Raw genomic sequence first — 13,811 nt, forward strand, 5'->3', positions numbered from 1 at the left:
ATTTCAAGTGTACTGAAAATACTGGTGTTCCAATTATTTTAACCCTTAATTTGAAAAATGTTTAGAGCTCATGTGTAGTATACTTTTGAAAGTAACTTCATTAGTGAATTGATTGTTAAAGACCACTATAAAAAAAAAAAAATCGGTCGGGGGAGAATGAGCTCAAAAGATAATGAACAAGGTGGGTTATCTTATATGGAAGATTTAGATAGCTAAAAACCAAACAACTAATATTTCAAGTAAAGAGCCAAACCCATGGCTAATTGTCATCAAAACAAACTTTTTCAAAACTAATTTCAATAAATTAAGAGTAAAGTATTAAAATGATATCTGAAATTTCACAATATTAACAAAAATAATTTCAAAAAATATTAACAATAAATAATATTTTAAAATATTTAAAAAATGACAAAAAAATTAAATATTAAAGATATATTCTAAAAAAAATACTTTACAGATCATATTTTAATAAATTTTTTGCAAATATCATTAAAAAAATAAGAATTTTTCATTCTTAAAATTTGACAATTTTATGTAAAGTAAATTTTTTTAAAAAAATTATTGTGAATGATCAATTTTTTTTTTTAAAAAAAATCTAAAAAGAAAAATTTTGTTCTAAATTTTTTTTATAGAACTTCTAAATATTTATTCAAATTATTGATTCGGATATCTGTAAGAAAAAAGGTTAAGATGTATTAATAGTGTAGCTTGCTTATTCTCACTAGTATAACTCTATAAAGATCACATATTCCCAATGTATGAGATGTACAGAATAATCACAATTTCAATACTCAGATAAAACACATTTCACTCTCTTCTTTTCTGTACTACTCTTTTTCTCTGTCTTTCTTAGCAAAGTGTCGCTGAGCTCAGTTAATGATTCTGCAGCACTTCTACAACCAAGTTCACATGGTATCAAGAGCTTTCTTGATCATTCATGGCTATCACGCTTTCCTCTACCAATTCCAAGAATTTTCTGGCTCCAATCTTGGATAAACTTGATGACAAGAACTTTATAACTTGGCAATAACATGCTCTCTTTGTCATCAAAGGCCAGAACCTTGAAGATCATAGCCTCAGATTACACTGCTCTTGATCAGCTCTATGTTGCTAATGGGTCAGGTATTCCCATTCTCAAACATGGTTATTCTTATCTGCATAATCCTATCACTAATACTAATTTCATTCTTAAAAATCTTCTTCATGTTCTTGATATTGCAAAGAATCTTTTGAGTGTGCCTAAATTCTGCCTTGACAATAATTTATTTTTTGAGTTTCATGCATTCCATTGCCTTATAAAATCTCAGGTGACAGAAGAAGTGCTACTTAGAGGAACTCTTAGACATGGCCTCTACTCATTTGAGTTTCAAATTCTGCTAATGTTTTTCTTGCATGATGTTGGTTTAAGCTCTCCTTCTGTTTCAGGTTCACATCCACCATCTTCTTCACCTCTCTCTCAACCTCCAATTATAATTCCTCCTACTCTTTCACTCACTTCTGATAGTGATTTTTCTTCAATCAGTTCTTCTCCTTTGCATCATACTCCACCTCCTCTTCCCCTTCCACCATGCTCCCCTACTCCTCCTTCTAATTCTCACACTCTTGTTTTCTTTTGATTTTACTCTTGTTTGCAAATTAGATAAGGCTATTTATGGCCTTAAACAAGCGCCACGTGCTTGGTTCCAAACTCTCAATCACACTCTTCACAAATTTGGCTTTCACAACACCAAATCTTATCCATCATTATTTGTTAAAACTGATAAATCATCTACTATATATATTCTTGCTTATGTGGATGATATTGTTATTACTGGAAACAACAATGATCATATTGAATTTTTAATTTATCAACTGAACTCTTTGTTTTCAATTAAAGATCTTGGAGTATTACATTACTTCCTTGGTTTAGAGTTCAATTTTCTTCCTTCTGGTGATTTACATATCTCACAATCCAAGTATGTTAGTGATCTATTACAACGTGCTACCATGCATAATTCAAATTCTATCCCTACTCCTATGTTACACACTACAAAATTGACACAACAATGTTCAGAATTCTTTGAAGATGCCATCTTATATAGGCCCTTAGTTGGTGGATTACAGTATGCCACCCTTACTCACCCAGAAATTGCCTTCTCTGTGAATAGAGTAAGCCAATTCATGCACCAACCACAACAACAACATTGGCTAGCTGTCAAGAGAATTCTTCGCTATCTCTTAGGTATGGTTGATCATGGTATTCAGTTCAAAAAGAACTCTAATTCAGTTTAAATACCATATATTCTCAATGTATCAGACACATTTCACCCTCTTCTCTCTGTACTACTCTTTTTCTCTATCTTTCTTAGCATAAAGGAAACTGAGCATTGCTGAGCTCAGTTCATGATTCTGCAGGACTTCTACAACCAAGTTCACACGAATACTGTCATAAAATTCGGTTCAAATTAATAAACCATTTGCTAATACAAAAGTTATTTTTTGTTACTTATAAAAAATTAAATATAATATTTATTAGTTATTTTTGTTGTATTTTTAAATTATTCAAAAGTTATTTTGACAAATACGTTTTTTAGATATATTTTTGTCCACACTTAAATCTTTTGAATACCAATGTAATATTTAACTCATAAAACAATTAAACACAAATTAAAAATTCAAATAAGAAGGAACCACAAATTTAGTGGTCAGAGATAGCAAAAAAAAAAAATTGTGGTAGAAATATTGGCAATTGAAAAACCACCTGTTCTAATAAAGAATTTAGAATTGCGAAAAATATTGATTAAATCGGATTGTTCAGTGAAAAAGGAGTCCAAAACTGTGAAGATAGATAATTTTAAATTTTTAATGATTATTCAGAGGTTCAATCAGGAATCATAACCATTAATACTGGTCAAGTGTAGGTTGTCATTGACACAATTGGTTTTTGACAAAGTTTCGCGCTAGATGGACGAGAAAGAAGAACATATATAGTCACTAGCAAAACTAGCCTATTGACACAGTTGAAAAGAATCATTTGTGTTGCGTATGGGCTTAGGCCCTGCGAATTATTTTGTATTTCAATTTATTCAAATTATTAATTTGTTGGAAAATAGTACCTACAAAATATTTTTTCAAATGCAACAAAAGTATTTAGCGGTAAAATATATATTTTTAAAAAGACTTTAATATTAAATTTTGATAAATTAAAAAAAAATTAATAAGATATTTTTAGTTTTAATATTTGATGATTTTATATTAAATAAATATGTTTTGCCTATGAAGTACGGACACTTGCTGAATTGTCGTGTCTGCGTGTCGGACACATTTTGGACACGACATTTACCGACACTCGTCCGACACGGCTGTATCCAATCTTGTCTTAATAAAAAATAAAAAATTCTTCTCCGAACACACTTGGACACACCTAAATACCATCACGTGTCAGCGTGTCCACTCTTATTCTTAATATATATTTTTGAAATAAATTTAGATATAGTATATATTATTATTTATTAAAATAAAAAGATATTTTAAATACTTGATATAATTAAAGTAAGATATTAAAAATTATTAAAAAATTAATTTATATTTTAATATCAATAAAATATTAAAATATCATTACGATTTATCTAAAAAAATACTTTATATTTTATATGTATGCGTGTCCCTGTGTCTTATAAAATTTTAAAATGTGCGTGTCGGCGTGTCTCGTGTCGTGTCATGTCCCGTGTGCGTGCGTGATAGTGTTTTGCATTTTTATGTAAATGACTAAAAATATTTTTAAAGATAAAATTTTGGCTTCAATTTTTGTGTTTATTTTGTAAATAGTTATTTAAATAATTCTACAAAATTTTATATTAAATATACAAATAACTTACTAAATATAAACATTATTTGTCATTTAGAATAACTAATTTTTTTAGTATTATTGTTATATTTTAAAGTATTTTTATCATTATAAAACACTTTTGGTGATTTACTCTCGAGTTAAATAAATATTCATACGAAAAGAAAATTAAAAATTGTAAAAGAATTCAACATACTTATCCTTTAAAGAATCCTTTTGAAAAGTAATAATTTGAAACGAGCCAATTGTGATTTTCGAAACTATGGCGGATTATTAAACATTTAAACTTTAGTCTACGGCTGTGCCTGTGTGAACGTGACACCAATTATTAAAAAAAAAAAGACTTTGGAATAAATGAAAGTCTTTCTTGAAAACTTTGACGGATCGGAGGAACACCTTTTCCCCATCTTCTTAGACTGCGACTTCATCAATATAAGGAAATTTCCCCGTCACATGTGAAAACTTTCTGAACCAAAATCATGGTGTAATAACTCACTTCTATTCAAAATTAATTTTACAAAATCAAATCCATTCAAATTTCAGTTTAACAAAACACCAATTTAAACACATACTAAATCATTAATATTCTTTTGTTGTGTATAGTAATGGCAAATCATGGCGTAGCATCCTTTGACTACACGTATGATGTTTTTCTGAGCTTTCGACGCGGAGTCCACCGCGCGTTCATTGATCATCTCTATAAAGCTTTGGACTGCATAGATATCAAAACCTTCAAAGACGACGACAAGGAAGAATCGACGACGGAAGAGGAAGAAACCAATCCGGATCTTATCGAGAAAATCGAAAGATCCAGAATATCAGTGATTGTGCTGTGTAAAGACTTTCCATTTTCCACAAGGTGCCTCGATGAAGTTGCGAAGATCATGGAGTGTTATGACAAAAAAACGATGCAGGTTGTGGGACTTTTCTATGACGGCGTGATAGCTGCAAATGTACGTTGGCAGAAGGAAGATACGGCATATGGCAAAGCCATTACTCAACATAAAGAGAGATTGCGATTGGGAGAAGAATCGGACAAGATCAAAACATGGCGGTCTGCTTTGTCTAGAGTATGCGACCTCATTGCATTAAATTGCGACAAAAAGTAAGTTTAATTTGCTTCTACCTTTCACCCGAAACCAACTAGTCAACTACCAATGGCTTTACTTCTTGTTAATTTATCAAAAATGTATGGGAGACTATACAAATTACTCTAAGTTTTTCTTATGTTTATTAATTACTGATGAAATAGTTGAATAATATTAGATGTAATAATTATAAATTATAAGCCAATCAACTCTAACTCAAAGGGTATAATTTTCCTATTTTTATTTAGAAGGTTTGGGTTCAAATCTAATTCCTAACTTAAAAAAAAAATTATGAATAATAAATACTATATATATGAAATTATAAATGCTAAATTAAATAAAGTGATTCTAGGTTATTATTTTTGCAATATTATTGGTCAATTTATTATCCTATTAATAATGTTTGTTTTGGTTAATTAAATGGATCAAATAAATTTTCGTAAATAAAAAACGTCACTTAAATTTGTGTTTATAATGTGAGTCAAAGTTTTCGAATTGGTGGAAAACTTTTTATTAAAAGACTATATACTAAATGATTGTGATTCTTAATTCATTTGCCTAACTAATTATTCTCTTAATACTTAAAAGAGTAAAGTGTTTAAATTTATATGTTAATTTAAAAAAAAAATACAAAATTCAAAACTTCTTTAATTTAAAAATTTGGAGGATAATTTAGGACTTGTAATTATTTTTCATATATTATTATGAAATTGCAGGTATGAAACTGAACTTATCAGTATGATTGTTAAAGGCGTCTCTGCTAGATTGCCTCCTTTGCGTTTACAAATGAAAGACGTAGTTGGATTAGATTCTCGTTTTGAGGAGGTGAAATCGCATCTAGATATAGGCAACAATGATGCGGTTCAAATGGTAGCAATTTGTGGACCTCCTGGCATAGGCAAAACCACATTTGCTGCGTATATTTATAACAACGTGATTAACAACCAATATATTGCTGCAAGTTTTATATCCAACATCAGAGATAAGCCAAAAGTGGAAGATCTCCAGTCGACGTTGTTGTCTGAGATGGGCGAGAATCGAGAGAGCAGGAAGGGCGATACAGATGGTGGAGGCAGAGAAATCAAACGCAAACTTAGTGTTAAAAAGGTTCTTTTAGTGTTGGATGGTGTTGATAAAATAGAACAGTTGAAATCCCTGGCTGGGGGGTGTGATTGGTTTGGTCCTGGCAGTAAAATTATTATAACAACAAGGGATGCAACTTTGTTGAATAGACATCGTGTTAAAATTAAGAGATATCAAATGACAGAGCTAAGTGATGATGACTCTCGCAAACTCTTTTGTTGGTATGCCTTCGATGATAGCGAACCGGCACAAAACTTTGCAAATCTTGTTCCTCAAGCACTAAGTATTGCAAAGGGTATTCCTTTGGCCTTAAAAAAACTGGGCTCTAGATTGAAGGACCGTAGCTTAGACGAATGGGAAATGGAATTGGACAGATATAACAAGGTTCCAGAAGCTTTCGAATTTCTGCTCAAATCTTTCGGAAACTGAACTACTTTTAGCCTTTTTTTTTTCCTTCCTAAATTTGTTTGTTTGGTTGAGAGTACATTTTTAGACTTATTGGTGTTTTTTTGTGTGGATGAGATTGTTCTTTGGTGTTTACTGCGTGAATTTTTTTTTGATGTCGTGGAACTAAAAGCAAGAAAAAAGAAGAAAGAGAAAAGACGCAAAGAAAATAGGGCAGGGATACAATCAGAGGCAATCCCATTGCATCTGCAATTCGATTGGCGTCCCGCTGAATTAGGGAGAACCGAATTACCGAAGTATTCTTCAGCCTCAAATAAAAAATCTTCTTAACTAAATCCCTCTCCTCATGCTCATCTGGGATTTTATAGTAGTTCACAAAATAAAATGCATCTGTTGACTGTTGAGTCAGTCTCACACTCAATGACCGTCATTCTCTGCTGATATGCCATGTGAAGATGATTGCATATGGAGCAAACGAATCTTACTCTAAGTTATTTTACAATTATTTATTTATTTTTGAATTAGAAAAGACAGTAAGACACAAAGTGGATTACTAAGGTAGGATATAAAATCACAAAGTATTAGTACCCTTATGATATGTATAGTAAACAAATTTTATGCGTTTCATTAATTAAAATTAATTGATTCTAGAGTTAAATTTTTTAATTTAAAACTTGAAAATAAAATTTTAATATTTATTTTAATAATTTTATATAATTAAAAAATAAATATAAAATAAAAATAAAAATTAAATAATTATATAATAATATTTAATTAAATATTTTAAATTATATATATTAATAAAAAATAGAATATATAATTACATAATATATTAAAAAAACATAATATATAACACTTCTAATAGTAACTGTTCCAATGGTTACTTGAAATTGGGTTGTTTTTGGGTCTAGACTCACGTCCAACTTGTATTGGTGTCGAGGTACCGCCGTCCGAGTTTCTCTGGAGGAGGTGGGGGGTGATACCTGCAAGAAACTTCAATTCTTAAGTTAGCAAGGGTTTTAAGCAGGTTTTAGTAGATTGAGATTTGAATATACTTGAGAATGTCATTATATTTATAGTAGAATAGATAACCACCTTTTAGAGTAGTCCCACCTTTGAGGGTAGATAACCGTTCCTTTTTGTTAGGGAGTTGTTGAGATCTCCCTTCTAGATTAGTAAGAGATATCTTAGAAGTTAGTTACTTATTTAAATAAGTGTGACTGAACTCATGTCACTGTCTTCGACCTCTATGAGGTCGGGTAGGGGTAGATCGGAACGATGTCTGTAGATTGGGTTTTATTCATTTTGGGCCTAACTAAATTGTGGGCCAGTACATGAACAGTGCCCTTTGCTCGAGGTCAAGCTTTACAAAGTCGAGCTTGAGCAATTAGATGACCAAGTCGAAATGTTGAGCTGTGGAGAAGTTGTTTAGTAGTTTGGAGGTCTGAAGCCAAGAAAGTCGGTCGACTTAACATGATTTAGATTATGTAGCGTTTTCATAACGTTACTTCATAACCATTTGTGTGCTATCATTTTGTTGTAGTGTAGTTGTTACTTTATCGTTTTGTAATATGATATTACAAGTTGTTTTTATGTTTGCTCTCTTTATACGACTTGTTTTTCGCCAAATCTTTTTTCTAGAACTAATTTGTACAACTCGTTCTATACCGAGTTATTTTGAAGATTGTAGATTTATTGCACGACTTTGTTTTTGGTACAAATCACTTATTTTGAGACATGATTATTTCTTAATCAGATTTTATGCAACGCGCTTAGTTCGAGTTGTTTTGCAGCTTAATGACTTGTTTTAATACAAATCATTTTTGAAACTTATAGTTTTGATTTTGTATGACTTATTTTGATACAAACTGTTTATTTCAAAACTCGTAATTATTTCTGAGTATAACCTCGTCTAGCTCGTTTAATATGAGTAGTTTTAAGGTTTTATGATTTGTTTCATTTCAAATCGTTTAATTAAAACGTGACTATTTCTTGATCTGATTTCATACAACTCGTTTAAATCCAAACTGTTTTTAGGACTTCATAACTTGTGTTAAGTACAACTTGTTTACTAGTATTAGATCATCTTTATAGCCATCAGATTTCGTTGCTTTATCAATTGTGCCCCTTCTCGAGGTCAAATTTTATGAAGTCAGCCTCAAGCAATCAAGCGGAATGTCACGGTCGAAAATGAACCATGACCGGTGCTCAGGAAAATAATCCCCAAGCAAGCCTAACCGACTCAAATATAAGTTGAATAAAAAAAATTACAAATATTTAAAATAAATTTACAGTTTCTAAAATGAATCATTACATATTTAAAAAAAAATAAATATGATTGCATCCTACCTGTGACATATGGAGCAGATAACGTCTAAGAACTCAACAAAGAACAGATACCCATTGCAGATCATTACTCTTGAATCGAAAGGCTCACATAATTAAATATTTACTCCTGAAAAATATTTTTAGAAAAATAGGGTGAGTTTTGCAACTCAGTGACTAGACAATACATCTATAATCGACATAAGACCATATAAATACTATTATCAAAGTAATTTTAATTAGAAAATAATAGTTGATAACAATAAGTGAATCAATAAGGGAGTTCTCATATAGAAATCAAATCAAAAGTTCACACCTGGGCGGCTCCACCTCTATGGGTAGCCATTTCCTCTTGTGTGTCCTAACAGAATAACAGATCTAACATGTAGCCTACACGTTAGGCTAGCAACACCCCTGCTAGCTAGAGTCTGAGTTAGATGCATCTAAGTTAACGTCATAACCGCCGTTAACTATGGTTTTCTAATACGAGCCTCCCAAACCAATTCAAAATATATAATTTCAAATACAACAAATCTTTGATATTTCTAATATATAAGATATCAAATCAAATCAAATCAGATAATTCTTTCTCATCAGAAATCTTTTCCAATCACACTTTCTCAATAAAAAAAATTTCAAATATATTTCACAATTTTAAAATAAGTGAGTACCAATAAATACTTTAATGTTTCAAAAAAAGATATTCAGCAAAATCAAACATTTTGGAATAATGTAAAACTTCTTCAAAAATATATATGGTCTCATGTAGAGTTCTTAAAGTATAAACTTTACAAAAACGAATTATTCAATTCTAATATGTTAGAAACAAGAGACTAAATTGGAGAAAGTGTTTTGTGTATTATTCAGGTTATGAAAAGTTCAATATACAAGGGGTATTTATAGGTGCTAAATGAATCAAAGTAATAAAGGCATAAAATCCTACAATTAATATACAGATATGCTATATGAATATAAACGATACTAATTGATCTAAATTGATTCTAATGATTCTCTAACATCCCCCCTCAAACTCAAGTGGGAGCTAAGGACACCAGCTTGAGTTTGGATAACAAAGTCCGGAAACGAGTCGGGTAATGAGCTTTTGTAAAGATATCAGCAGTTTGATCCAGTGTTTCAACAGCAATGAGACGAACAGCATCAATGAGGATACGTTGCCGAACAAAGTGACAGTCAATTTCAATGTGTTTGGTGCGTTCATGAAACACATCATTATGCACAATCTGAATAGCACTGCAGTTATCACAAAAGACATCAGTAGGAGACGACTGAGGAGCACCCAGATCTTCGAGAAGCCAACGAACCGAGATAACCTCAGCAGTGGCGTTAGCGAAGGCTCAATATTCAGCTTCTGTGCTTGAGCGAGTAGTGAACGTTTGCTTCTTAGCACGCCAAGAAATGAGAGCGTCGCCAAGAAACAAACAGTAACCAGTAGTAGAATGACGATCAGTGGGATCACCAGCCCAATCAGCATCGGAGTAAGCCTGAAGAGACAAAGAGGAATGGGCAGAAAAATAAAGGCCATGAAATAGAGTGCCTTTGATGTAGCGAAGAATGCGAAGAACTGCCGCATAGTGAGTAGTACAAGGAGCTGACAAGAACTGGCTAAGTACATGAACCGGATAGGCGATGTCTAGTCGGGTGACAGTCAAGTAGACCAGACCTCCAACTAACTGTCGATAGAGAGTTGGGTTATCCAAAATAGTGCCATCCATAGGGGTAAATCGAACATTAGGCTCAAGAGGAGTAGACTCAGTGCGACTATCTATAATCCCAGCGCGAGCAAGAAGATCTGAAGCATACTTAGCCTGAGAAAGATAGATGCCATCACCGATGGAGATGACCTCGAGACCAAGAAAATAGCTGAGAGAACCAAGATCTTTCATCTCAAAGGTACGGTAAAGTGAGGCCTTGAGATCAGAGATACCATCAACATCATCTCTAGTAATGATCATGTCATCAACATACAAAAGTAGAAGAACAACTCCACGTTTGCTTTTACGAATGAAGAGGGCATTCTCATGAGGGATAGAAGTGAAATCAAGACTGCATATGGTAGTGCTGAACTTGTCAAACCATTCACGAGGAGCTTGCTAAAGTCCATAAAGTGCCTTGCGAAGGAGACAAACCTTACTAGAAGGACAAGGATATCCCGGAGGTGGTTTCATATAGACTTTCTTTTTCAAATCCCCATTAAGAAATGCATTCTTCACATCCATCTGACTGAGAGACCATTTTTTAACCGCGACAATGGCAAGAAGAGCTCTAATAGATGTAAGACGAGCGACATGAGCAAAAGTCTCTTCATAATCAATACCATACTCTTGCGTACAACCTTGAGCAACCAAGCGGGCCTTATAACGGTCAATAGAACCATCAGAGTGAGTCTTGATCTTGTATACCCATCTACTGCCCACAACTTTCTGATCAGAAAAAGGATCAACCAAATCCCAAGTGTGTGCTTTTTCAAGTGCCTGTATTTCTTTCTGCATTGCTTGTTGTCAATTTGGGTTTGTGGAGGCTTCTCTGAATGACTTAGGTTCATGTTGATGAATGATAGTAGAAAAACAATGATAATCAAGAAGATGAGGAGGTAGATTCCTTACCCTAGAAGAACGAGCGGGAGGAGGAGGCATGACGGTAGGAGCAGAATCATCGTCCGGTCTGGAATCATCGGGAGATGGAGAAGGCGGAAGAACAGGAGGCTGTGGAGGGTCACTCGAGATAGAATCTGTAGAATCATCACTAGGGAAAAGATCAACATTGGGGTTAGTAAACAAAGGTGACTGAGTAGTAGGAATGGACTCAAAGGATGAGAACCGAGAAAACATGTGATGCTCTCAGAAGACAACATGACGAGATATACGAATACATTTAGAGAGAGGATCCCAACAACGATAACCCTTGTGTTCAGTGCCATAACCAAGAAAACAACACATAAGAGCCCGAGGTTCAAGTTTACTATGTTTATGAGGCTGAAGAAGAACAAAACATACACAACCGAAAACTCGAAGAGAATTATAATCTGGGGAGGTATGATAAAGACGCTCAAAGGGAGTAACATTACCAAGAACAGAAGAATGAAGTCTATTGATAACATGAACAGCAGTAAGAACAGCTTCACCCCAAGCACGCTCAGGACACGAAGAAGAAAGGAGCATTGCACGAACGGAGTCAAGAATGTGATGGTGTTTGCGTTCAGCTCTACCATTTTGCTGAGACGTACCAGGACAAGAAAACTTAAACAAAGTACCCTGTTCTGCAAGAAAGGTTAAGAGTTTTGAATCACGGTATTCCATAGCATTATCACGTCGGAAAATCTTAATGACTTTGGAAAACTGAGTTTTAATCATAGTAACAAAGTTGATATAGATCTGAGGTAACTCATGGCGATTAGTCATCAAATAAACCCAAGTAAAACAGGAGTAATCATCAATGAAAACGACAAAGTATCGAGCTCCACCCATGGAGGCAGTGGGAGCGGGGCCCCAAACATTAGAGTGAATGAGATCAAAAGGAGAGCAAGCAAGAGATGAATTATTGTGAAAAGATAAAGCAGGTTGTTTGGCAGTTTGGCAAGAAATGCAATCAAAAGATTCGTTTGGAACCTGACCTAAAACACCCTGAGACACAAGAGGACGTAGTTTTCCTAAGGAGGTGTGGGCAAGACGTTGATGCCATAAGTGAAGGGTAGAGGGAGAAGAAGCAGCACAGAGATTTGGTACAGGAGGAATATGAAGATTCTTGAGTTCAAACAACCTTCCGACCTTACGTCCAGTCCCGATGATTTGTCCCATTCGAGGATCCTGTACATGACAACCAGAAACGGAAAAAGTGACTTCAAAACCCAGATCAACAAGTTGACCAACAGAAATAAGATTAAAGTTTAATTTGGGAATATAAAAAGTATCAGGAAGATTAAGAGTTGACTGGGATATAGAATCCTTGTGTGTTGCGTGCAGGAGGGAGCCATTTGCAGTATTGACAGAAGGTCCATTTGTAGTGGTAGACAGGGATGAAAAAATATTACGCAACAGAGACATGTAATTAAAGCAACCCGAGTCAAAGTACCATTTAGAATTACCTGGAAGGGTCGAAAAAGCAGCAGGGGTATTACCAGAAACGGAGAGAAGACGCTGAAGAAGAGATGCAATATCAGATAGAGAGACAGGAGATGGGTTGAGTGGATCAGGACGTGGTGGGCGAGTGGGGCAGGCAGTAATTAAATGTCCCGAGAGCCTGCAGTAACGGCAGAACAGCTATGCACAATGGTAGCTAATGTGACCCTTTTTGTGGCATGTGCGACATTCAATAGAAGGACAGTCGGAGAAGAGGTGCCCGGAGCGGTTACAGTTTCGACAAAAAGTACCCTGCCTATCTGTGGCAGCAAAAACAGCTGATGTTTCCATAATAGTAGACACACAAATTAAGGAGAGGAGAGAAAAACTGCAATTTCAGAGCAGAAAATGAGAAATCCGAGGCCGGAATCGGAAAGAGCTCACCAAAAAACCTTAGAAAAGGTCCCACTGTCTGCCACGTCAGATGCCACGTCAACAGCAATGACACGTGGTACGGAGTGATTGGGGACGCAAGACACGTCAGCGGTTGATTGGGCGCGAGGTGGAACGCGGGTTGAAAATCAGGTCGGGTCGGGCGCGCGGGTCGATCACGGTCCGTCTCCCTTCTGGCTGACATGTGGCACGTTGCTGAGCCGTTGATCTAGGTCGCTGATCCAACGGCGACGGATGCTTCTGGAAGGAGAACGCCTGCAACCAGACAGGCAACTTTGAGTGGCGTATGGCGGCGCGTCTGGCGGCGTCTGGTGGCGATGTCAGCGGCGTTGGAAAGCGGACGAAGAGAATATCACAATGATGCCGAAGGTGACGAACAAAGCGTCAGAAACAGATCGAAAAATGAGAGCAAAGAGGCACGGGTGGAATCTGGAAGGAAGATCAACCTTTAAAGGTTCTTGATGGCCTAAAGGAAAATCATAATTAGGTCCAAAATAAAATAAAATAAATATAAAATAAATCTTTAAAGGTTCTTGATGGCCTAAAAAAAGAGAG

General features: G+C 34.6%; 1 protein-coding gene across 2 annotated transcripts; it reads left to right on the plus strand.

The window, feature by feature from the left end:
* Positions 1-4,220: 4,220 nt before the first annotated feature.
* Positions 4,221-6,537, plus strand: LOC107612061 (TMV resistance protein N-like). 2 transcript variants are annotated; one of them, XM_088496333.1, is made up of 3 exons: positions 4,221-4,310; positions 4,430-4,931; positions 5,631-6,537. In XM_088496333.1, exons 2-3 carry the CDS (start codon positions 4,432-4,434, stop codon positions 6,424-6,426), a joined length of 1,296 nt encoding a protein of 431 aa, XP_088352459.1. In that variant the 5' UTR covers positions 4,221-4,310; positions 4,430-4,431; the 3' UTR covers positions 6,427-6,537. The 2 variants fall into 2 exon arrangements, with proteins under 2 accessions (XP_088352459.1, XP_016169384.1); XM_016313898.3 differs by having other exon boundaries at positions 4,229-4,931.
* The last annotated feature ends 7,274 nt before the right edge of the window (positions 6,538-13,811 follow it).

Source organism: Arachis ipaensis, chromosome B8 (genome assembly GCF_059453495.1).
Source record: "Arachis ipaensis isolate K30076 ecotype BB chromosome B8, ASM5945349v1, whole genome shotgun sequence".
Classification (NCBI taxonomy): Eukaryota; Viridiplantae; Streptophyta; class Magnoliopsida; order Fabales; family Fabaceae; genus Arachis; species Arachis ipaensis.

What these genes read in the sequence shown, in the direction of transcription:
- LOC107612061 (XM_088496333.1), top strand. Translation starts at nt 4,432, where the DNA reads ATGGCAAATCATGGCGTAGCATCCTTTGACTACACGTATGATGTTTTT. An exon ending in GCATTAAATTGCGACAAAAA is followed by an intron (nt 4,932 to 5,630) that starts GTAAGTTTAATT and finishes ATGAAATTGCAG; the next exon opens with GTATGAAACTGAACTTATCA.